This window comes from Mytilus edulis, chromosome 9 (assembly GCF_963676685.1).
Source record: "Mytilus edulis chromosome 9, xbMytEdul2.2, whole genome shotgun sequence".
Classification (NCBI taxonomy): Eukaryota; Metazoa; Mollusca; class Bivalvia; order Mytilida; family Mytilidae; genus Mytilus; species Mytilus edulis.
In genome coordinates this window covers 72,566,318-72,592,751 of record NC_092352.1, presented here as the reverse complement: position 1 = coordinate 72,592,751, position 26,434 = coordinate 72,566,318, and the positions used below count along the sequence as shown (strand labels likewise).

General features: G+C 32.1%; 2 protein-coding genes across 2 annotated transcripts in view; both read right to left on the bottom strand.

Moving 5' to 3' along the window:
* Nucleotides 1–2,507: 2,507 nt before the first annotated feature.
* On the bottom strand, nucleotides 2,508–3,599 carry LOC139490162 (uncharacterized). Its single transcript, XM_071277013.1, has one exon. The coding sequence runs from the start codon at nucleotides 3,597–3,599 to the stop codon at nucleotides 2,508–2,510; it is 1,092 nt and encodes a 363-aa protein (XP_071133114.1).
* A 5,029-nt stretch (nucleotides 3,600–8,628) lies between these two features.
* Nucleotides 8,629–26,434, bottom strand: part of LOC139488969 (DNA ligase 1-like) — a gene marked incomplete in the record, with an annotated part of 43,209 nt that continues 25,403 nt past the window's right edge. The window contains 14 exon segments of the mRNA XM_071274960.1: nucleotides 8,629–8,773; nucleotides 10,338–10,430; nucleotides 13,020–13,217; nucleotides 13,924–14,076; nucleotides 14,588–14,670; nucleotides 15,538–15,754; nucleotides 17,209–17,415; nucleotides 20,449–20,564; nucleotides 21,036–21,121; nucleotides 22,292–22,391; nucleotides 23,505–23,673; nucleotides 24,006–24,107; nucleotides 25,058–25,122; nucleotides 25,707–25,879. Of these exon segments, the coding sequence (XP_071131061.1) occupies nucleotides 8,696–8,773; nucleotides 10,338–10,430; nucleotides 13,020–13,217; nucleotides 13,924–14,076; nucleotides 14,588–14,670; nucleotides 15,538–15,754; nucleotides 17,209–17,415; nucleotides 20,449–20,564; nucleotides 21,036–21,121; nucleotides 22,292–22,391; nucleotides 23,505–23,673; nucleotides 24,006–24,107; nucleotides 25,058–25,122; nucleotides 25,707–25,879 (1,840 nt within the window).

Below are 26,434 nucleotides of genomic sequence, written 5' to 3'. Positions count from 1 at the left end.
AGTCAAAACTTCTGCCGATGGATTATTAATTGCCAATCATTCTGCAAGTGTATTCGCTGAAACCATTAAACAACGGACATTGGTTATGGAACTTTTGTTTTAATATATAAGGAAATCCTCTAAAATTAAAGAATGTATCACACTGATACTTAGCTAAGATTTCTTCTCTTCTCTTCGTTGTACCTTTGGTATTCTTTTTATCATTTCATCAACATTTACATTAAAATACTTTGGCCTCAAGCATCATTAAAGCTACATTTATTGTCGAATAACGAATCTGGTGCAGTAACATTGAAGGGGAGGCATTGGTGGCCGATTGGTCTAAGTAGTTGAACTACTAGCTGTAGCACTAGCCTGTCAACACCGAGGTTTTGACTTCGAATCATCCATCTGGCAGGTGCACCCGATTCCAATCTTAATTCCTAGAATTGTTAGTTTTCCTACCGAACTTCGCGGTGGTTCTCTCCACTTGAAAGTGTTGGAACCTCCTTTAAAAATTTTGCTTGATTGGCACCTGATAGTGGACAAAAGGCTCGAACATACAAAAATAGATAAGAATTGGGTTGTTTTAATGAAATGATATAGATTCCAAGAATCAGTACTGCACTTTGAACACCACAATCAACTGAGTTTTACTTATTGACTTTGTGAAAACTAAGATTGGGGTAAAATAAGTGCAAAATGTATGATTGTTTTTTTTATTTCAATCATGGGTTGTATCTGTTATAGTATCTAAAAAACTGTTTAAAATATCCTATGATGCTTTTTTCTCTGATCTTTGCGTTGAACATGTGTTCAAGGAGATTTTTCTATTTAGTTTATATATGAAAGTATTTCGTTACTTTAAAATCGATTGATTGATTGTTAGTGTTTTAACGCCACTTTTAAGTGCCGCTTTTAGTCTATTCCGTGGCGGCCAGTTTTTACTGGAAGAGGAAGCTGGAGGGCCCGGAGAAAACCACCGACCTTCGAAAGGGAATCTGACAACCCGTATATTTTTGAAGCGACAAAGTCAGAACAAGAATTAAATAAAATAAAATAGCTATAATCGTCTAGTATGTTTAAAATATCTATGCTTAGTTAACATCGTTTCATCAAATATTCAGATATGATGTCCAAGCAAGATGTCAATAAAATCAGGAGACAGCATTTTTGTTGGTCAGCCCACAAACATGTTCAATTTTTGTCTCGCTTGACGGAGTCAAAAAGCGAGACATAGGTATGCTGTTTCCGTTTGGTAAACGCCCTGTCACTGTCTTGTGATTTTTGGAGTATAACTAGACTTTTTTTTATTTTTGGAGTATAAGGGTCGTGTGTAAATTTGTTGACGAAGTGCTAGTACGCTCTATTTACTCACGATTCGTCTTATACCGTGTCTGGAATATAGAGCTGATTGTTTAAGACACTTGAAATGGTTAACTTTAGACATTTCTAATTTGAAAACTTATTACCAATTAATGCAGTTGCATTTAATTTTATGTGTATTTGTTATATTATAGAAAAAAATATAACAACTTTAATGGATATAAATCGTAAAAAAAATGGGTGTGAGTTGGTAGAAATACGAGTTGGTAAATATTGGGTACACGTTTGCGAAGGTACGAGTTGACATGGCTCCACAGCGACCTCGTGTTCCATTTTATTCTAGATTTGTATTTCTAGACTTGTCAAACTTCTTGATTTGTAACATGTTGATTTGTAACTTGTATTTTTTCTTTAGAAACGGAGCTTCTCATTGGCTGGTAGCGGTAACAAATACACAGAAACATCTCACAAAACGTGACTCAAACAAAGTAACTACATTTCACAAATTAAGAAATGTAGAAATTCATGTAATAAAGAAAATACGTTAACAAATTAACAAATTGTGTTTACATATTAAGAAATTACATTTTACAAATTAAGAAATTGCATGTTACGAATTAAGAAATTGCATTTCACAAATTAAGAATTATATTATTTTGCCGGATATTCCCTTCCATAAGATTATAATTACAAGAATGATAAGTGTACACAATACAACACTAGTCTTGTAACAAATCTTAAAATGTCTTGTACCAAGTCAGAAATATGGCAGTTGATATCAAATAACCCGTTTCTATGTATCTTGGTGTTTGTTTCTGTCGTTTCGTTGTTTTCCTAATATAACAAATGTGTTTCACTCTGTTTTAGTTTGTAAGCCGGATTTGTTTTCTCTCAAACGATTTATTACCTTTGAAAAGCGGTATACCACTGTTGCCTTTATTTATCATTATTTCAAAAAAAAATTATTTCACAATAATGTGAAAAACTACTTGCATACAAAACGGTCAAGTCATATTGTTCCATTCTATGGCATATGCACTAGATTCATAAATTCAATACAAAGTAAATCCAAAAACTAATTGGCATACAATATTTATTTGTTTTAGTGACTTAATAAAACAACTGTCAAGTACTATAGTTATATTTCAAAGTGTGTACGTTAAATTCTGATGTTCAAAATAAATCCTAGATCCTTAAACAAGTTAAAATCCAGAGTACGCCACTCCATACAGTTTAGCTTTGTTAGGACTTCCTTTTGGAGTAACACACCCTATATAGAAATGGTCAGGTGTAGACAACGCAAGGGAACATGGCCACATAATCCCTATATCATCAGTTCTAACATATGTTATGAATACTCCATCACAGCTCAGTATATGGAGTGTATGATTGTTACAGTCAGTCACTACAATATTATCCAAGGGTGTTGTTAGTAAGTCTGTAGGTCTAAATGCTCGGTCCTGATTGTTGACATCATGATGGCCAGTGTATATTTGTATAATGTTTCCTGCCTGTCCCAAAACTACCACTCTACCCCTGTTTAATATATCTAACTGATCAATCACCCAGATGTTACCATTACTGGTACTGGTTATCTTTCGAGGAACTGTAAATAGCTTTTTGTTGTTACTATCTAGTTCATATGTCTGCAAACAAGTCCGTTCCTCATCCTTCATGTCATTGACTGTAACTATCGTTTGTCCTCTACGTATAAACGCTGATCCGTCTTTTATAGCACCTATTATAAGCTTTCGATCACTGGTAACATGTATTCCACTTGTACGCGGACTTGGTAATCCTATGTGTAAATAGTAATCAAACTTGCATATTTTCCAAGTACTTTTATTCAGCAGCTTCTTTATACATGTTATAAGCAAGTTATCTTTGATGAAAATTTTCAGATCGTATCCACCAACTGATAAAAGAATATTATTGTGTGCATCTACTGCCATATCATATACATCCATTTTGAACTTTGATAGGATTTGTATACTTGTGTTTGTTATCTGCACGTGAGCCAAAACGCTATTTAAATAATCTGCTATCCACAAGGAATTAGGAGAATTTGAAATCACTGTATCGATATTACTCAAATTTGTGGTTAGTATCCTGGTAACTCTAATCTGTGGTTTTGTTTCTTGATCTGTCACTTCTTTTTCTGATTCCAGTTTCAATGGACTGTCAAGAATACATTTCGACAAATCTAACTTGCTGTTAAGTTTACTTCTCGTCTCCCTCTGAATTGCTAGCACTTTATCGATCTCGGCTTTGTATTTTGAATTTTCGTAATGCATTTGGTACAGACAATTTCTTCTATAATCTTAATATGAATAAAACAAAAATCTGACACTGCTATAACACAGTCTGAGAACTAAATATTAGGTTATTTCCCTCCTTTATTGCAACTATTTTTAGAATGAACATCTTGCATTCTTGTTTTAGATGAATATATTAACATTTTATACACATTAGTATTACTGAACGGTGTACTCATTTTCTATATATCTTTTAAGTTCCACTGTCAGCAAAACTGGCATGTTCGCTCATTGAACATTTTTATTTTAACTTTATCATCGACAAAAAATACTGTAAACTTCCCTCCCTTCATGGTAAAGAGCAGTATATATGCTACCACTGTTTCGGAGTTATATACTTTCTTATCGTACTTCCACTTTTACCTTTATGCGGTTCACATTTTTTACGGGAGAATTTAAACAGATTATTAAGAACTTATTTTGCAACATTTGTTCAAGGGCTTTCAATAAATTATTGATAATGTTTGTCAGACATAACACATTATGTCTACATATAAGTACGTTTTAATATTCGAGTCATAAAGAAATTATCTGATTATCTGAATAAGATTTTTTATTCGTGTAATGACTGTAATTGAGAATTTGCCCCCTTTTTAGGGAATAACAATCTCAGTGTAATTGCCTAAAATCGGTTGATCAAAATGAAATCAACGAAGCATGTATCTGATATCAACATTTGTTGTTTATAAAAAGATGAGAAATATGTCAGCTTTATTTGGTATCGATTTTGTTCAATCCAAGTACTGACGTGCTGCTAACTCGGTTGAATCTGTATTGAGATATCTTGTAAATATTTTTTTTCTCAGAATTCCTACTCTCGAAAAAAAGTGCTAAAAGTAACAGAATGTTTTTTTTTATCATCATCCACAAGTTTATAAGGTATTTAAGAGTCAATTAGTGGGTAAGGTTATGTGGTCACAGTGGGTCAGAAGAGACTGATAAAAAAAGAACGTGATAAACCATTCTGATCACTTAAGATTCCAAACAATGTTCGAATGAAACGTGACTCTATATCCAACGGTCAAACATGCACCCTTTTCCGAATATGTTTTTCTAATAGATTGAAAAAGTCAAATCGATTATAAATCGTGTGGGTTTTTCATATGCGTGATTTCTTTCCCTTGGAATTGCTGATAAGACCTTAGTTTGAAGTCTTAAATTTATATTGATAAATTAATACAAGTTCTTAGTTTAAGAGCAGTTTCTCTTCTTTTTGTTAATCTTGACATGATGTTAAATTGTTTCTATAAACAATTAAAATTCGTGTGTTTTATACAATGCTTAAAGGAGTAGGTTCAGTAAAAGACCCTTTTGGCCCCAAAATATAGCAGTTTTACAAAATTGTTAAAATGTATCCTTTCAGTTCTTTATTGGACATTATAATACTTCTGCTAAATAAAAATGGGCTGTGTTTGACAATACTATGCACATATATCGGGTACTAGCATCATTAAGTCATGCTAAATTACTGGAAATCTTCAAAATTGTAGCATTTTAGTTATATTTAAGACGGTTTCCGTCTAAATGGAAGTGGCCGCATTCGTGTTCATTCTTAATATTGAAATGCAAGTTGTATTTGATGATAATACATAACATATATAAAGGTTGAGGATGAACCCGGATGCGGCCACTTTCATTTTTGACAAAAACCATCTGAAAAGTGACGATGTTTGGCATATTTGATAGATTTTTCATATTTAAGCTAGAATCGGGGCGTTTTTAATGAGTAAATCAGTTAAAATCTTTTACATATTCTGATTAAATCAACTAAAATAGACACTTAAGTGTTTAAAAAGGGTCTAAAATCTGTGTCAGATGAACTTAAGATTTGAGGCCAAAATCGGCCCATACCGGACCTACTCCTTTAAAACATATTTTAGTTGATCTAACTCAATGTTACACTGCTTTAAATATAGACTGCAATTTTTAATTGACACTCTTTTTAAGGTTAAAACTTTGTCACTTGTACTATTAAGTTTCGTAAAAAAGTTATATCCTAGAATGAAAATTCATATGCACTCATATTTTGTACAAAGGTCAAAAGTTAGGGCTGCGCAGCATATTTTCAACATTTCTATGCCCTGAACTTCCAAGATTTATAACCTCACTTCACGTTGGGTCTTCCTCAGAATTCAGTTTAGCCGCTATCCAAGTGCATTTATACAAGTAACAATGGATTTTGATTGTCGTTTGCCGAATTCCAAATAGGTTATTCATAATAAGCCAAAAACATGGGTATTAGATAATTCTCTTTTTTTTTTATTTAGAAATTATCTTGGTACAGGAAGTTGACTTGAATTAAATAATTTGATTAGTTTTACATATGCCGTTTCAAGGTTTTTTTGACTGATTATGCAGATGGGCTTTTTCTGATTTTTATAGCTATTCTCCTCATACTAGCAAGTTTAAGATTTATTTGACTTGCTTGCTTTGTTAGTATAAAAGATTGCTCAAGCATCGTAATAAAGATAGGCATCTGCTATCAATAGATAGGCGGGGCTTCAGCTTGTACAACTTATATGCTTATAAATTGTATGTTATTGGAAGTTAAGCATATAAGTTGAAGACCCACATATCTATTGATTGCAAATGTAAATCTTAATTAGAATGATTGGGTTAACATTTATACAAACAAAGCAAGCAAGCCAACCACACTTTAAACTTGCTAGAATTCAGATAACAGCTTTAAAAGGATGTACACTGACCTAGTTATTTGTTAATTTCTATCACGTCATTAAGTCTACTCGAGGGTTGTCTCATTGGCAATCATACCACAATTTCTTATATTCAAATACCATGTGGATGTAGAATTTCAACTGATGAATTCCAAAATGGGGAAACAGAGAATATCCATGTGATCTGCATGTAAATTACAGCTCATGTATTACTGGTTATATTTAGGTCTATCAAATTAATTTGTTAAACACTTGTTTTCTTCAAGAAAAGACATATTGCATATGCTTAAATCCGGATAAGCCTGTGTTGTTCACCTGCATCTTTATTGATTGACAGATTTGAGAAAAAAAATCATCATTGAAGGCGAATAACTCTATTAAGAATGAACTTGCAATTCCGGTCATGTTGACAAATGTATTTTGCTGAACAAGCTTGGTTAAATTTGGCACAGAGGTGAGGATCTTTGTAAAAGATAACAGACAACAGCAACTGACAACAGAATACGAGTGATTGCAAAAGCTAACAACAACCATTTGGGCCAGATGAGCTAAAATTAAGATGATGCATAGAGGGCAATGAAAATCAATATGTCCAATTAAGAAAGATAGACATTACCATGTAGAAAAATGAAAATCAAAAACCATATCGATTACCTTAGCTGTATTTGGCAAAACTTTTAAGAATTTTTGGTCCTCTATGCTCGTCAACCTCATACTTTATTTGGACATTTTTTTTAATTTTTTTTTTTATTTGAGTGCACTGATTAGTCTTATGTAGAGAAAACACATGTCTAGTGCAAATACAAAACTCTATCCTGGTATCTATGATGAGTTTATTTACATTACATTACAGTGATTACACACAAAATAACAATTAAACAACATGAACCCCGACAAAAAAAAGTAACTCATGTGCTCTTGATGGGTAGACAGTACCTGCTCCAAATGTGGCCCCATGGTTGTTGCTCACGAAAGTAAAAATTCAAGAGGTCCACCTCATTCACTTATTTCTGTATTTTTGCTCTGTCCCAATCATTGATCTTGTGTAATATTGATGTACCTTAATTGTCAATAAACTCCACAATAATATGACTTCAACTTTACTATTTCTATCATTCCTTTGACGCAGTAGTCTCTCTTTTAGTAATACCTTTTATGAAGAAAGAACAAGTCCAGGAAAGTTTGCCTCCCATTTTTTAGATTTCATGTATCTTTTGTAAAAACATAACACACTTAAGGTGGGTTGAAAATACAAGCCAAAATTTGTGATCTAGAAATTTAAAGATTATCAATACATTTATTGAAATTCACAACATTTGTTCCTTTATAGCAATTTTTTTCAATGTGTCTGTTACTTCTATTTAATCTCATTGTATTGCCTCTGATTAGATTTATTTTAAATGGATTTAAAACAATTAATGACAACACAAATATTTATTCTAAGCAATCAAGACCACCACATTTTTTTTTATTAGGCATACACAATTTATCAACCAACCTCTTGGATCAATTTTTGAATTATCTTATAGCTATTTTCAAAATACATGAAGCATAAAGGTTTGATTTACTTGCTTGCTTTGTTTGTATAACTGCTTGCTCAAGCATTGTAACTAAGTTTTACACTTGCAATCAATAGATATGTTGGGCTTCAACTTGTATACTGTTATTGGATGCTTGAGCAAACAATTATACAAAGAGCAAATAAGCCTTTAAACTACATGCATTAGGACAATAGCTCTAAACATAAGTTTATTGTCTCATTTGGAATCTTCTCACATCTTTTTATATGTGTCTAATATTCAGTACATCTATGTCCCCTGTACTATGTTGTAGCAAAGATATATTTTTTTAAATTTTCTTTCCTTATTTATTTCTTTTCTAGACCAAACTATTTAAATTTCTCTAATTGATGTGCTATTTTCACATTTCTTCAGCGGTGTGAGAAAAATATTTCTCCTCACTAGTGAAATGACTGTTCATAAACAAAAGATTGATTGAAATTTAATTTTGACTTTAAAATTCCTTGATTTCTTCTGAATTTCCTATTGTGACGTCATGATGAAAGCAACCATACCTAATGACGTCACATATAAAGAACAAAACCTTTTGCAAATCTTCGAAAGGGAAGGATAAAAATCATTAGAGAAACAGATTCCACCACTATATTACCATATTTCTCCACTCCTCAACATTTAAATATGAAAAAGCTTGGCAAGCCTCACACTTAAAATATAAAAATTAAACTGTCTTGAGTGGAGAAATATCGTAATACACTTGTCACAGTGATGAAATCTATATGAACAAAACCGGCTTTAAAAACAAACACAAATTCTTTTAAGTGATATATTAGGTTGAATATTTTACATAAAAATTAATTCTAATAGAGTATTATATACAAAATCAATAGAAATCTTCTTCGTCTCCTGCATCCTTTGTTTGGTTCTGTATCTGTGATTGGCCTTTGTACATTTCTGCCACCTGCAAAATAACATTTATTAAAGGGTTATGATATTTAAACATTAAAATAGTTATGCTCGATGTTAAAATTCAGTTAATACAAGGGAGACAATCTTCTCTATCTAAATCTATGGTTTAATTAGTTGTACACACAATTAAATACAGATGGCATTTATGAGTCATGGTTTTTTACTTTTAATTCACAATTCAATCTACATATAAAATATTAACAGGTCATTAATAGTCTGTTATAAGTCTCCATACAAGACAATAGGGAATGTGTACTTCCTTTGAACAGCTTTAGTTTAAACATATTTATTTATAGTGGATTTGGAAACAAGTTTTGCAACTTATATTAATCCCTTTCCACTTTCCGGGTGCGAGTGCCGCCTTGCAGCAGCATTAGATTGCTCTTTTTTGAAATCTACAAGGGTGTCTTTAACGTGCAAGAGATATGGCTCTCTCTTAACACGGGTCAGCCAATTTTAATAACATGCAACACAACAAACAGGTGCCACATGTTGAGCAGGATCTGCTTACTGTTCTGGAGCACCTGAGATCACCTCTAGTTTTTGTTGCTTAGTCTTTAAGTTTTTTTTATATTGTGTCTTGTGTAATATCATTTGTCTATTTATCTTTTTCCCTTTTTTTTAGCCAAGACGTTGTTAGTTTATTTTTGATTTATGAGCTGAATGTCCCTCTGGTATCTTGAATCCCGCGTTTTTAATATATTTATGAACAAAATGCTTCTGCAATAATATATTTTACTATCCTAAAGACTTTTTTTTTTTAAAAGTGGCTACTTTTAAAAGTTAATCCTAAACTATTGAGAGACTCATTTATAAAGCTTTTTTTCATATTTTACTTTAAATTCTCAAAGTGTACATCAGCATCAATACAGAAAACCTATCCAAATTCTACATGTTTGACCCAGATACATCACAGATGAATTCAATTTATTGACTGATTGATTGTTGGTATTTTAGCAGTCTTGACGGTCACTTTTTTATTGGTACAGGAAGCTGGAGATGACAGTGTTTCACTTAAATTTGTCTCTTTTTTGTATTGGTAACATACATGTTTTTGTAACCCTTTACACAATTTTAAATGTCTTTTTTCTTGTATTGGTAACATACATGAACTTTTTTTTGTAACCTTTTACACAATTTTAAATAGACTAATTCCTAATAGGTGTTATATTATGACAGAATTGCAATCTAATCTGCCACCCTTACAACTGCTTTACATTTTATTCATCAGATAAGCCAAACACATCTAAGCTGTTACAGCCGATTTCATTGAGTGTGTAGGGAAAGGTAGAATCCTTGGTTAGCTTGCTTGTTAGCTGAACCGTAAGTAATTATTAGGTAAGGTATACTACCCTCCTTTCGAAGTAGTCTAGTCTTGCAGACATAAAGATTGGTTATCTGTCGGACTAGTCTACTCTTAAAGGAGGGTAGTTTACTTCAACCTAATAGTGACTTCAGGGTTCAGCTATCAAGCAAGCTAACCAAGGATTCTACGTTTCCCTACACACTCAATGAAATCGGCTGTAAAATTAATTAATATCTTGTTTTTATAATACCTGAGTAGCTGAGGTAGCTTCATCTGTCTTTTTATCATCACGAATACGCAGAAATCGTGGAAATCGTAAAGAAATTCCCTTCTCTGGATCCACCTACAACAGAGGCATACAATTTTACATAACTTCTATATCATGTATATATATATATCATTAAAAATAAAACAACTTATTGCTCAAAATTAGGTAAAACATGGGATATCAATATAAATCTAAAAGTAGATAACTCTTATCTATCACTATTTTACTAGATTTTTCCCTTGATCTTACAGACTAATAATTTCCTTTCTCAACACAGTAGAGTGATATGAAAAATTGTCGCTAGAAACTAAAGGCACACATGGCGTTGTCAATGAAATTAACAAAGTAGCCATAGGTAATATAGCAACAAACAGATCATTATTGATCATCTCACTTCGATTGGTTTTCTCAATTTCACCGTACAGGTTTAAGTGAGAAAATCAATCTTGTTGTGATGACCAACGATAATTTATATTTATATAATTTATATAACTATAAATCATACAGCATACCATTGACTACAACTGATATCTCCTATAATTTTCTGACATCAGACACACAAATTAATGAATGTGTTTGTAGATAGATGTTTTTGTGTTCTGTAAAATTGTTATAGTTGTTGACTAGATGTTTTTGTGTTCTGTAAAATTGTTATAGTTGTTGACTATTTCATTTATAGTGTCTGTTTAGTTAACGCATCAATGTAAATATAACAGAATTTGATGAGACTGTCATCAAAGTGAGAGGGTTAGCGCTATAAAACCAGGTTTAATCCACCATTTTCTACATTTGAAAATGCCTGTACCAAGTCAGGAATATGACAGTTCTTGTCCATTCGTTTTTGATGCGTTTTGTTATTTGATTTTGCCATGTGATTATGGACTTTCCGAATTGATTTTTCTCTAAGTTCAGTATTTTTTGTGATTTTACTTTTTATTAGTTATAATCTAGAATTTTTTTTCTGAATTTTACAGTGAAACAATTTTGAAAGAAAGGGACATATTGGACACAGCTCTTTTTATATTAAAGCAATATCTGCTAGATTATACCATTGTTGTTTTTAAAAAAACATAAAACTTTGATGAGAAACCTTTTATTTTTAACTCTCAACCAGAAGAGCTCAGGTTTTTGTCATAGCTTTTCAAATTTAAACAAGAATGTGTCCAAAGTACACGGATGCCCCACTCACACTATCATTTTCGAAGTTGAATGGACCGTGCAATTGGGCCCAAAAAATCTAATTTGGCATTAAAAGTAAAAAGATCATACCATTGGGAACATGTGTACTCAGTTTCAAACTGATTGGACTTCAACTTCATTAAAAACTACCTTGACCAAAAACTTTAACCTGAAACTGGCACTTTCATTTTGTATGTTCAGTGGACCATTGAAATTGGGGTCAAAAGTCTAATTTGGCTTTAAAATTAGAAAGATCATATCATAAGGAACATGTGTATTAAGTTACAAGTTGATTGGACTTCAGCTTCATCAAAAACTACCTTGACCAAAAACTTTAACCAGAAGCGGGACAGACGGATGGACGTACAGACCAGAAAACATTATGCCCCTCTACTTTCGTAGGTTGGGTATAAAAAACTTTAACCTGAAGCGGGACAGACGGACGGACGCACGGATGAAAGGACAAACAAACAGATGGACTCAGACCAGAAAACAAAATGCCCCTCTACCATCGTATGTGGGGCATAAAAAAAAAACATGACAAATGGCAGCAGAACTGGTTTGAATATCAAATGCCAATTCAGAATGCTTTGCAATCTTCTTATTGTTAAAATTGCAAATTGATAGGTTTAGCAAAAATACCAACATACAATTAGAATGTTAAAGCAGCATTATTGACAATCGAAATTTTGTCCATTGTAAATCATAATTTTGTACTTTGAAAATATCTTACTGTATTTGTTTACCTTAACTATTGTACATGTATCTGTATTTATATTGTGTCTCTCTGTAAACTTGTATTTAGTTTTAAGAGAATAAAGAATCTATCGATCTAAATAAGACAATTCTAACAAAACAGTGTAACCTGTGTTATCAGACACACTAGGGGACCAGAAAATAAAAAGTCAGAATAAGCAGAGTTTCGGAATACTCAGGTTTTTTTCTACAAGGCTAGGCATATTTTCAGCCAGAAAAAAGTGTCGGTTAATACAGGATGTTGGAATACTGTGGAATCATTATTATTCGTGGGATACCAGTTTTCATTGATATCGTGGGTAAAGGTTAATCACGAATTTAAGGAGGTAGACCTAGGTTAAGGGAGATAACTCATAAAATCATCAGTATGTTTGTGTCAACCACTTTCATAAATATATTCTAAGCTTCTAGGTAACATAGATTATTTCCACTCTGTTTCAGGTAAATGCTTAAAATACATTGATGAAACTTGACTTTTACAAACGCATTACTGATTTAATGAGTTATCTCCCTGAACCAAGGTCTACCCCCTTAAATGTTCAATGATTTACACATTTCTGTTGGATTGTATGTATACTTTGACAAAACCACAAAATTAAGTATCCAAGAAATTACAAGATTTCGTCAATCCACGAAAAAATTGATACCCTTAAAAATAAATGAATCCACAGTACTCAGGTGTTGGAATAGGAAGGTCACACTATAAATTCATAAGTTACACAACCATACCAGTCCAGATGCTGCCTTGTGTGTTGGTGAAATAGATAAATCTGCACATTTTATTTCCCATACTTGTACAGCATCGAACCAATGATCTGGCATATGAGAGTTGTCATAGCGATAGTATGTCTTGGGTTTATCAATCAAATGTTCTTTAAAGAAGGTAGAATGTTGTTCTAAATCCTCATCAGTAAAACCAGTGCCAATCTACAAAGAATAAATAATAATAAAACATAACCTAACTCGTCCTAAGTCAGGAACCTGTTGTTCAGTGGTAATCGTTTGTTGATGTGGTTCATAAGTTTCTCGTTTATGTGTTTTTATATAGAATAGACCTTTGGTTTTCCTGTTTGAATGGTTTTACACTTATAATTTTTGGGGCCCTTTATTGCTAACTGTTAAGGCTCTGTCTTGAAGGCTGTAACTATAATGTTACTTGGATAGAGAGTTATCTCATTGGCACTTACACCACATCTTCTAATATCTAATAACCAATTTTCAATAATTTTTTCAAATTTTCTTTTGCAAACATTTTTTAATCAGAGATTTATTAGAACAAGGTCTCTCACTTGGTATCAATAATTAAGTAAAAGGCTATCTTAAATTTCCTCTGGTAACAAAATAAAGCATCTTGCAAATCTAATATGCCATTCAGGCCAAATAAAAATGTATGTGTGGTTCCAGTTATCCTACCTACCCTACTTTTAGTCCAAATAATAGCCTACCCTAAAGATTATTTTTCATTTTTCTTTAAGCACTGTTCAAGTATGACTGTTGCTCCCATAGACTCATTGTAAAAAAAAATGCTCTACCAACATACCATTACCTTTTTTTTTTTAGATATCGATGTAATTGGAACCACACATATTATTTTATTTGGTCTCACAGAGTTATGCTTTAACATCACACTTACTTTACATATACTTTGAAATTCTTCATTTTCCTCGTCATAACAAGCCAGTAAGAATCCACCATATCTACCCGTTCGTTTTCCGGTTCCTATGTAACCACCTATCACCACCACATCCAATGTGTCACCAACTCCCTCTAAATAGTCTTTCTTCAACTGTGAAATAAAAAAAAATGTATTTACATAAAATCATATAAAAAACAAATTGAACTGTGAACTAATGATATGATTTATAGTTTCATGGAAACAGTGACCATTTTTAGCATGAACAGAAGGTGGGAAATTGGACAAGGGTGGAATATGGACAGAAGGATGGACAGATGTAAACCTTTATACCCTCTCGCTCTCAAAGTCAGGGTATAATATAACAAAATACCAATTTTTCAAATGCTCTTCAACTTCTTTCTTTCTTTCGAGTAACCTATCTTTGATGAACATTTTCTTACACAATTTCTGTTTTCAATTGCACTGCATTTAATAAATGCAGTTGCTTCCCAGGCTGTTTTAGCGCTACTTTGTATCACAATATTTCGCTGTTCTCCTTTTCAAACAAGTGTGTAAAACTCCTATTTGAAGTCATGTTGACCTAATGGATTCTAATATACTTTGTATCTTGACTTTTAAACAGCAGCTTAGTAAATTTCTCTCTTTAATCATATAATCTTACCTTCAGCCAGTTATGAGATCGTTTTGCTATTTCATAAGTTGCATTTTTGTCTAAAGTTTTCACCATCAAGCCTTCACAATTCCCTGTTGAAAAAAAGGCAGCAATTATAGCTCTTGTGAACATTTTAATTCCCTTGAAATCATAAATGCAAAATCATACAAGCATTTGATGGAAATAATATAAACTTATTTGGTGTTCAAAAAAATCATATGAGGTCAGTTCCATAAAAACAGGCATTTGGCATAAAGACACTTCAAAATTGAAGAAACTGATGGTTGACAAATACACTGGTACTGTAAATATGTAATAGAAAATTTGAATTCACCTTCATATAACAGAAGCTGATTAGGGAGGGGGCAAGGGGACCATGGAGCTACATATATAAAAAATATGTAATTTATACAAGATTCAGTCCAACCCTTGGGGGCACCCCTTTTTCAAAATCCTGGATTCACATCTGTATAAAGTTATATTTTTCAAATTGCCTTCCCTATATAGGCATTTCATTGGAACAATCCTTATCAAGAAAGCAATTACAAAGACTTTTATCTAGCTTTTTGCCTCTTCATTTATTTTACATATTTAACATTGTTTCATGTAGTTTTTGCACATAATCTGAATCTAAAAACTCTGCAGTGAATAATAATTCTCTGTCCCGCATTTTGTCATTTTAAACAAGATTATTTTTATTCACCATCACAAACAGCAAATGTATCACAAAAGTGAATAAGATATTGACACATAAATTTCCAATCCTTTTATCAATTCTGATTGAAATGGAGTTGCATTTTTTAGGGGGGGGTTGCATAATTTCACATGTTGCTATACGGTAACTTTTATAGTTGTTTAAATCCCATTTCAACAGTCTCTGCAGGGATAGTTTTTCTCATTGGCCATCATACCAAATAAAATCCAAAATAAACTTGACTGAAAAATTCTAAATAAAATACCTTTAACAGACTCATCTAAGAATTCGGCAATTTCTTCTGTATCAGATAAAATTTTAGATTTAGCGTACACAAATTCTCCTTCAATTTCTTCAAATGACTGATGTAAGAGTTCTCTCCTCCTCCTGAAGGGCTGTGTGACCAGTGATTCACCATTTAAATATAATAAATCAAATGCATACACACAGACCTGGACCTTTATTTCTGAAGCATCAGCATCCTGGAACAAATAAAATACATATATGTGTCTGTTCTCTTTGTAGAAAATCACAAGTAAGACATGGCATTCAAAAAATATAACAAATCTGTAGGCCAATACAATTAATTACACAACAAACAAATATTCCGTTTTAAAATTTAAATTTTTATCAATATATGAATAATATATGGCACTATCATGGCTGTTATTGATAAATGGTGGAGGACCTTGAAATGGTGTTTCAAAATGACAGTGTAATTTCAATAATAGTTGATTCTATTGTTTACTACACTGGATTGATACCACTGCTTGTGGATTCCCAGTGACCGCAGTGATATTGTTGGCTTTTTTCAAAACTACCTCTACCCTTTTTATTGGGAAAATATGTGTCATTTTCATCAAATTGGGAAATTTAAAAAACCATGAATTTGACTGAAACTTTATTTAACAGACCCATTTTCAAGAGCCAAACCCTGCTTTAAAATAAGAACCCATTTTGTCAGTGATGATACATAAATAGACCCTCAAATGTGCACATATAGTCATTTTAGGTAAGAAAACTGTGTAAATGAGTGTTTTTCAGTTTGTATTCATGCACAATTACTACTGAGAAAATTTTAAGCCATTTTTTTTTCAAAAGGGGAAAAAGCCTTTATTCTCCATTAATTTAAGGCAAACAATATCACTGCAGTCCCTGAGGTAATCATACTCACATGATTTCTAATAAACCTTTTTTGACTTGTCTGTTTATAAAATTCACATATATAGCTGCGGATTCATTAAAATTCATTGGATACCACTTTTAGTGGATTTCGAGCATACGGGGGAACCAAAAATTTTAATGTTCAACAATAAATTATTTTTTTTAAAAGAAATGTACAAGACTTTGCCAAAACCATGAAATTAAATTTACACTATTATGCAAGTTTTTTTTCAAACCAAGAGAATTGGTACCCATGAAAATAAATGAATCCACAGTTTTAAGAAAAATTGATATCAACTCCCTCAGACTAAGTTGACCTTCGATGGATTTGGCTATAATTTTTAGGTCCTTTTTTGTCATATAGCTCTTTACCTGTTTTGGTCCTTATGCATTCTTTACTTTCAAATATTCAGCTTTGAGCAGTCCTGGTAATCAAAAACCACTTTGGATGCATGAAATTCATGAAGAGTTGTGAGCTGCGTCGGATAGAAATCGACCTTATGCAAATTAGTATCAATACATCTATTTACCTCATTTGGGTTGACAAAAATCTCATCGGGAAGTATATAATTGTTTGAAAACTGATTTGTTATAACTAGTTTAAGAACACTTAAAAATTGACCAATATTCACCTTTTAATTTCGTATTTTTATGTACCAAAATCATTCAAAGTCATATAGCTGTACATGTAAACGTATATTTGCATAAGGTCGATTTCTATTTGACGCAGCTCTTCTGTTTTATGCAATAAGAGTCATTAAGATATATATACCTTTCTTTTCCTATGACTTAATACTTGGAATGGCTGAATTTGTTTTTTCTCTGCGTCCCATGCAACTGCTTCAGAGTCAAGGACACATGATTTGACGGAATCATTCTTGACTTTCGGTATTCTGGCTATTATATCTGGGTATTTAGTGGTGTTGTTCTCAGAGTTTCTACTGTATATATGTACTTTTCCATCTTCTAATATATGTATCTTAAAAAAGAGAAAGACAAACACATAGGTAATATATATATATAATAAATAATCCTTTGTTTGATCCCCAAAATGAGGCTTTAAACTAATATCATTAAGATTTAAGTACCAAATAAAGAACTACAGTTGGCTGCCATGTTATACTCCCATTGTCTCCTTGACAAGTAATAAGACATGCAAGTTTAAAAAAAATCATGTCTGATTTCAGGCTTAAAATCTTACCAAAAGGAGGTTGTAAGGATCTTTTGTCAGACCATGGAAGTATTATATTGACAGGAACTCCAACAAACCGACTTCAAACGTTTATAGTGCGATGCCGCAAAATCGTTAAGTATCTGTTAATTAATTTGACATCTTTCAATTAGTTGTATCGATGCATGGGTTCAACGACGTTTTCGGGATACTCGTAATTACGGAATTTACCGAAGTAACCGGATGTATACATAAATGTCAAGGATATGACATTTAACGACCATGACAATATTTGACAGTTGACAGTTGACAATTTATAATTTTTGGGTTTTCTATATTGATAAACTATCAACATTTACATTTACAAATATTTCACTAATCAATATGGACATGCACGATTTTGATGATGAAGAATTTGAAAAAATTATCGGAGAAGAAATTGAAGAGTTTTATTGCTTTTGTAAATCTGAAACATGTTCAATAGTTGTAGTAAAAAATTAACCATCCCCCTTTCGCGCTACCAATGTGAAACAAAATCATTACTGACAACTAACTGATTAATTTCAAACAGATGCCATATGATCCACCCCCCCCCCCAAAAAAAACGGGAAAAAAAACATAATCGTTTGCATGGACATCATTTTCAATCGCAAATGTCTATTTATTCTTTATATTCGCTTATTTGTTTCTCTGTTATTTGTTTCAGGCCAATAGAATTTTTTTCATATATGAAATGGATTTGCTAAAATATGTTTAAGGCTGTAAGGTGGCCTATAGTTGAAAACTTCTGTTTCATTTGATCTCTGGTGGAGAGTAGTCTTATTGGCAATCATATCTTCTTATTTTTATATTGAATTATAATAAATGCCTTGTGTAAGGAAACAAATAGTTGTAATCTGCATGTATAATTGAGGTTTACTGCTAACAAATCACTTGTTGAATTGTTTACTGAAAGTCCGGTGTCAAATGTTTCATTCATTTCAACAAAAAGAAAATTTCCCAAAGCAAATCCGTCAGACGCCAGAGCAATCTCGGACCAGGTTGAATTTAAAAAAAAAGAAGGTGTACATGTAATCTGTGTTTTAACTTGATACATACTAGAGACAATCACGGGCGTATAATTATCCACCTCTTAGTGCTTAAAACAATTTCTATAAATATGTTAAGTTACATTTTACGATCGAGAAACTATTAATATTTGTGTTACACTCGATTAAAATTTACAATCTTTAACTTAAAATTTGAGTTATCAGGCGCCATCAGGCACACTACACGGACATCAAATTATTTTCTGCAAACACTCTACTTCAGAGTCATGTAATCGGCATAATCCGATATTTTCCGATTTCCTAGTTCTAGTGATAAAAACATATTAGACAAAACTAAAAATAATCTTATCTTCTTTCCAAATACAGTTATTTTTCTTTTGTCATTCTGTTAAATATGGACCGATTTTTAAGATTGTTTCAGCTGTATTCTTTAATTATTGAATAGAAACAGGTGTCGTTATTCATGTAGCGATTCGCAATTAGCCACGTGAGTTTCCGTGTTTATTTACATTGGTAGGTAGATTAGACCCTCGATAACAGATCACGTGATAAGATCAGTTTCTGTAAACTACACACGAGGGCGGCATCGCAGATACCCCACTAAGGAGTTATCACATACTTGACATACTGAGTCGGAACCTTTTATTTTCCTAAAGAAATCAGTGGGGTGCGAATGTGCTAATTTTTCGTTGGAGTTCCTGTCAATATAATACTTCCATGGTCAGACACACTTTTGTCTTTATCTCATTTACATCAATATTGCAGAAAATTTACACTAATGTAACATGCTTACTATTGCCAGTTACTTTTATTTGTGTGTATATTTGCAGGCAGATTTTTATAACCTACTGTTGAAAATTCTTATACAAAAAAATGAGAATGTGTCCATGGGCCACAGCTTGAAAATATGCATGAGTCTACTTCCACTTACAAAAGCAGGATTAACATTATAGGTGTAATACCACCATTGATTTTTCCCTATAAGTCTTTGTTAAATTTGCACTTTTTAAAACAATCTGTAGAATTTATCTTTGTTTCAAATAAAGAAATACTTGGCATGAGTAAAGTTTTATCCTGTCCAGTACTATGAACAAAATTTCACATAACATTTCATTGCATATAAGAAAATAACCATCACTGGAAGTTAACCAATCAAATTTCTCCCCTTATTGTATCTGTGTACAAGGTTTAGTCACTATGTAACCTCAAGATTCCAAAATATTCTATAGAAATCCCAAATAAAAAAATAATGGTGCTTTGAAATACCCAAGACATGTTTATGACACAGAAATCTTTTACTGCAATGAAAATGTACGATAAATTACCTATAACGGTCAAATTCAAGGGAATATTTCTTTTCGACCTATTTTCCTATACAACCGGATGTGACGTACCATGATTTGGTGGTATTACACCTTATAAAGACCATATTTTTTGGTGATTATAAGCATTGTGTATAAGTTTCATATCATTTGATTGAGGCCAACTGCAGTAAGAGAACTGAAACAAAGAATTCAGCATTTTTTTATGATTATAAAGGGTAATAACTTATAAACAGTAAAAGAGACCCCATGTGTAAAAGCATTATAACATTTGGTTGAGGCAAACTTAAGTTAGAGAACAGAAACTAATTTCAGGACAAAAGGAACAACAGACAAGCTTAACACTTTATATACAGGAGTCTAAAAGCATAACAAATTTCAGGTTATAATTTCAAATGTTTCAAGTTATATTTTAACAATGAACACTATATAATTAACAGACAATAGCCATTTGTCAGACAAAAACTTACCTGTGCTCTTTCACCATCATATTTATATTCACAGGCGAATTCAGCATTTTCAAAACGTTTCAATACCTCACTAACACCCTTTGTAGGATGAGCAAGCATAGGCTTCAGTGGGACACCTGAAACATATATCATTACAGTGAAAAAAAAACCTGTTTAAAATATTTGTAGACCTCAAATTATACTGATCACCATTATTTCATTCAGTTTTCATGATTTGTCAGATAAATACTGCAGTTATCCCTCTTTGAATTCTTGCTGTGTCACATTCTGAAAGTTTACTTCTAAAATTGAAAAAAAAATCTCGTTTCTTATATTACAGAGGGACAGATAAAAACACCAAGACTTTGTTTGAGGATTCATTCAAGATACACAAACATAATCAGGCCCGTAGCCAGGAATTTCCAGGGGGGGGGGGGGGGGGTTCGTTGGACTCATGAACTCGACTTTAACAGTCACAATTTGAACAAAACGTTGACTTTAACAGTGCTTATTTGATTTCAAGGGGGGGTTCGTCCGAACCCCGAACCCCCCTGGCTACGGGTATGATAATCTAAAGACTGATAAGTCTATTTATATTTATTGATTACCTGGTGTTAGTTTACAATGTTTGGGTAACTCCTGTATACCCTCCTTTAATAATACTGGAATAATGGCACCATAGTTTGGACATTCACTGAAAAAATTAAGATAATTATTTAGCTGACTAATAACTGAAGTGTAACTAACTTATCTTTATTTCATAAATCAAAATGAATATGTCAAACTTTGATATTCCTTCAGTGTTTTGCATTTGGCATTTAAGCCAGGTGTGCAAGACCACCTTCATTTAAAAGCTGACTGCCTTTCCATTTATTTTTGTGATTATAAACGTTGTGTACCAGTCTCATAACATTTGAATGAGGCAAACTACAGTGAGAGAACAGAAATGAAAAATTCAGCAATTTTTTATGATTATAAAGGGTCATAACTCATGAACGGTAGACGAGGCACCACCAAATTTTGAACTTGATCTGTGTTTTGTGGAAATAAGCATTGTGTAAAAGCATTATAACATTTTGTTGGGGCAAACCCGTCTTATCTTAGTGAAAAATACAGAACATCATTCCTTATACAAATCAAAAAATTTTAGAAATAGGTAAAAGTATACTATATGAAGTTAGTTAGAAAAAAATGTATGTGACACATAGATTAAGAAGTTAGAAAAAATGTATGTGACACATAGATTAAGAAGTTAGAAAAAAATGTATGTGACACATAGATTAAGAAGTTAGAAAAAAATGTATGTGACACATAGATTAAGAAGTTAGAAAAAAATGTATGTGACACATAGATTAAGAAGTTAGAAAAAAATGTATGTGACACATAGATTAAGAAGTTAGAAAAAAATGTATGTGACACATAGATTAAGAAGTTAGAAAAAAATGTATGTGACACATAGATTAAGTGCTTGACATACTTTATAGAAAATAAATAAATCCACCTGATCAACATTTTGTATTAAAGAATAACACAAAGGGTGTCACATGTGGAACAGTACCTGGTGATTCTTCAGAAACGCTGAGTTTCGGGGGGGTTCTTGCTGCACAATTTTTGGTCTTTAGTTTATTTTGTTATTGTTGTTGATCTTTTCTATTTTCTTATTTTTTGATGACGGATTTTATTGGACTTTTGATTTTCTACGGCCCTTTGTATCTTTTTTGCTTCTATTTAAAGAAAAACATATGTTGACCATTGACATACTTTGATCTTTTTGTAGTTTGATTACTTAGCTTCAAATATATAACCTGTATGAATGTGAATGAAAAAAGAATATTCATTAACATCTTCTAATACTAACGCTTACCAATAAACAGTTTTAATGACTAGAGCTGATTCCTCCATGTTCCTTTTTAATGATTCTGAACTCTGACCTTTCCCAGCATCCAATATTTCTGGAGGATAATCTACAAGAAATAGATTTCATTTGATAAACAATTTTCCAGGGTGTCATGTTTTATTTCATTGTTGTAGTTTACAGTTATCATCCTGCTGGTAGCTGTGTTTTTTTTTTCCATTGTGTTTTTTTTAATTTTTACAACAAATTTTCTATATAAACAAATACTGCATGCATCCCACTTATTCTGTGACTTGTCAGGATATCTGAACCAGTGTTGTCTGCTATTGTTTTTTATTGACCAAGTCAGATGTAGGTATTTGATGTGGTTTGTTGTACTATTCATTACAATTTGGTACTTCCTGTTAGTCATATTTATGTTTTGAAGAATACAACACTATATACAATGAACAAGTTTGAAACCTGAATTCTTTTGTTTTCATTTTTAACTTTTATGGTATAAAATATTACAGAATACAGTATTGTATACTGTGACCTGGACTCTTATCATTATCATGTCTTACTATCTATATATTAATGGTATAATGCAAAATATTGAGATTATGCCAAATTTTTTTTATTAACATGACATTCTTAAACCATAAAAGAATCACTGATTAGTTTTCTTATTGACAATCATACCACATCTACTGTGGATTCATTTATTTACATGGGTACCAGTTTTCATGGATACCAGTTTTCATGGATTTTAAGGAAAACTTGCATATTTGTTGATAATTAATTTCGTGGTTATGGCATAGTCTGCATACGTTCCTATAGAAAAATTGTAATTCCTTGAACCTTTATATTCTTGGTTCCACTGTACCCATGACATCCATGAAAATTGGTATCAAACCAATATTAATGAATCCACAGTATTTATTTGTATATCCTACCAAAAGGTAGATAACTCATTCTGATGGAAGACATACATCAGACTTACCTTGCCCAGGTGGTGTAAGGTATACAGCATTATCCAGTGCCGTGAGGACACTTTGTTCTGCTAGACCTATTCTCAGTTTCCCTCCAAGAGATCTTATGAGATATCTGGCTTCAGACTTACCTTGCCCAGGTGGTGTAAGGAATACAGCATTATCCAGTGCCGTGAGGACACTTTGTTCTGCTAGACCTATTCTTAGTTTCCCTCAAAGGGATCTTATGAGATATCTGGCTTCAGACTTACCTTGCCCAGGTGGTGTAAGGTATACAGCATTACCCAGTGCTGTAAGGACACTTTGTTCTGCTAGACCTATTCTCAGTTTCCCTCCAAGAGATCGAATGAGATATCTGGCTTCAGAGTGTCTACAGGCTACAAACATTCCTTTTATTTTCTCTATTTTCTTTGCCTGAGCCTTAAATGAGATAAAATATTCGATACTTAATGTATTTCCAAAAATATTCTGATATATTAGTCAGTTATTTCCCCTGAACAAAGAAATACAATAATTATCTCCCCTCAACATATTCCAGGAAAACTGATCACAAATTTGGTGTTAATTAGTCATTTAAATAAGTCAGCTCCTTATTTGCTTACCATTTACATTTTGTTAAAAAATTCTGCTGTTGATTTACAAAGCAGTCAGGCACATGATTTATTGCATTGACTATTATAGGTGTAGAACCCTAAATAATAACGTTTTCAAAGGCTTGTACATCCTGATTCAATTTTTGAATTATAACTTACAGAATTGCCTGACATCTGCCCAATTTCAGTCAACTTTTTGAACACATCTCTGATTGTCAACTTTGGTGGAGCAAACATTGTTCTCTGGTTACTTCTACTGGACTGAATTGTAAATATCACATAGTTAGGTGTTAATAAACAATAAATGTTATTAAAATAGAGCAGTTTAAAATTATCAAAAATGCAGATCTTCAGGATTGCAAAATTAAAAGCTGCTGTGTATAATTTAAATTCAGAAATTATTGCGTCATTTATTATTGCAATTCATCATTTTAGACAAAAATGCAATTTTATTTTTTGCAAAATTCAGAAATATCCTTTTTATTTAAAATTAAAAAATTTCAAAATTATTGCGATTATAGCCTTGTAGCATTTTTGGAAATAATAAAAACATCGCGTAAACTTCTGAACACCAGTACCATACATGGAAATTTCATCTCAGACAAGCTTATACCTGAAACTTACGTCAACTGATTTTGCATGAGTTTTATTTTATTCTCATGCAAAAATCACATTAATTTTCAAAATAAATCAAGTGAAAATTTCATGTTGATTCAAGTAAATCTTGATTATAAATTTTCACTCGAGTTTTATTTATAAGCTCGTTTGTGTTGCAAATTTCACGTGTAATTCATAACCTCAATTTAACTTAATACACATTTCCCCCAGTAGGTATAACAAAGGAAGGAACTATGGAATAGGAGCAACCATCTATAGAAAAAGTTTGGTATTATTCATAGTTTTCACTACAATATTCTTTAAAATCAATGGATAGTTGAGATACACTGCTGGATCTAAATTATTTATTTCTATGATGGGAATGAATTATCTCCTTGGAACCAGTTTGGAAAAAGGAGGTCCACCAAAATAAAACTAAATAGTTATCTGACAGTATAAAACTTTGAATTTTTTGCTATCACCATTTTATTTTTTTTTGTCATGGTATTGAATGATTCTATTGGACATGTCATTTTTTTGGTCCTTTTGGTATTTTATATATATTTTTTCAATATCTTTAACATGCTGTAATCATGGTTACAGAAAATACAAACCTCAGCTACAATTCCCAGATCTCCTTTCTCTTGGGCATCCAGTTTTATCTTGTCAACACTTCTACCTAAAATAAAAATTAAAATGACATGTATTGGTCAATTGTGACATAATGACATTGTGAACAAGGAGTTGTACACATTAAGGTGCTCAGCGTGCATACCCTTACTTATATCTATCTATTGTACTGTGTGGAGCCTATAATGTTCCCATGCCCTTAACATGAACTTCTATATTTTTACAGTAATTTGACTCCTATCAAAGAATATTTTGGATTGAATGTTATACATTGGATACCAATGTTTGTGTATTTCTTGGATATAGGTTAACCACGAGTTTCTATGTTAAAAAAAAGTTCCAATTTTTTAAAAGCTCATATGCAGACTTTTTTAAAACTACAAAAATCAATTATACACAAAAATTAAACTTTCACCCCATACAAGAAAATTTATGAATCAAGGAAGTTATTAAAATGCTGTACCTTTCCTTTTTTTCTGATTTAAGTGTAGCTATATTGATTTTATGTTAAAATTGAAACACTTAATTTTTTTTCTTTTCCAGTCATGAAAATGCAATCAAGATTTATAACGACACTTTGAAATGATTCAATGGAATGATTTATGTTGACTCATGTAGTTCTAACATTCATACCTGTAGCCTGAGCTATAGCCCTCATCAGAACTGTTTCTCCTATACCAAGCTCAATACCTTCATAAGCTGGAGCTAGTTTATTGAGACACAGGTACACAGAGCATAACAAATCTTCAGGAGTTAGTACAATTACAGAACGGAAGAAATTACAAAGCATTTCCATAATCTTTAATCTGAAAATAAATATTATTATATGCTGTGAATTAACTTTTATTCCCATTTATTTCGTGAGGATCAATTTTCGTGGATAACGGAAAACTTACATTTCATTTTATGATTTTGACAAAGTTTGCACACAAGCCTTTAAAAAAATTCAATTTTGTAGTTCAGCTGAGGCTGTGAAATCAACGAAAATTGGTATCAAAAGCATATTAAGGTGGTACCCAACACTTTCCCTAAAATTAATTTGGCTCGTTTAATTTTCATATAATTTTGACAAAGTATATACTTTGACCCTTTTACAAAAATATAAAAAATTCAAAAAATTTGAACCAAGTGTTTTATCAGAAAAATTACACTGGTTATATAGCAGTTTGACAAACACTAATTTTGATCATTGAGAAGCTTTACATTGCCTTCACAATGCAATGTAATTAAAACGTTTAGCTGATATTACAGAGTTACCTCCCTTTAGTGTTAGGTACCACCTTAAGGGAAAACGGTAGCATTTCATTTTCCTAGCATTAGGTTGGCCTTTTGTGTACCCAAGACAGGTGAAGGAAGTCAAC

Excerpts from the sequence above, each read along its gene's own strand:
- LOC139490162 (XM_071277013.1), bottom strand. The coding sequence starts at position 3,599 with ATGCATTACGAAAATTCAAAATACAAAGCCGAGATCGATAAAGTGCTA.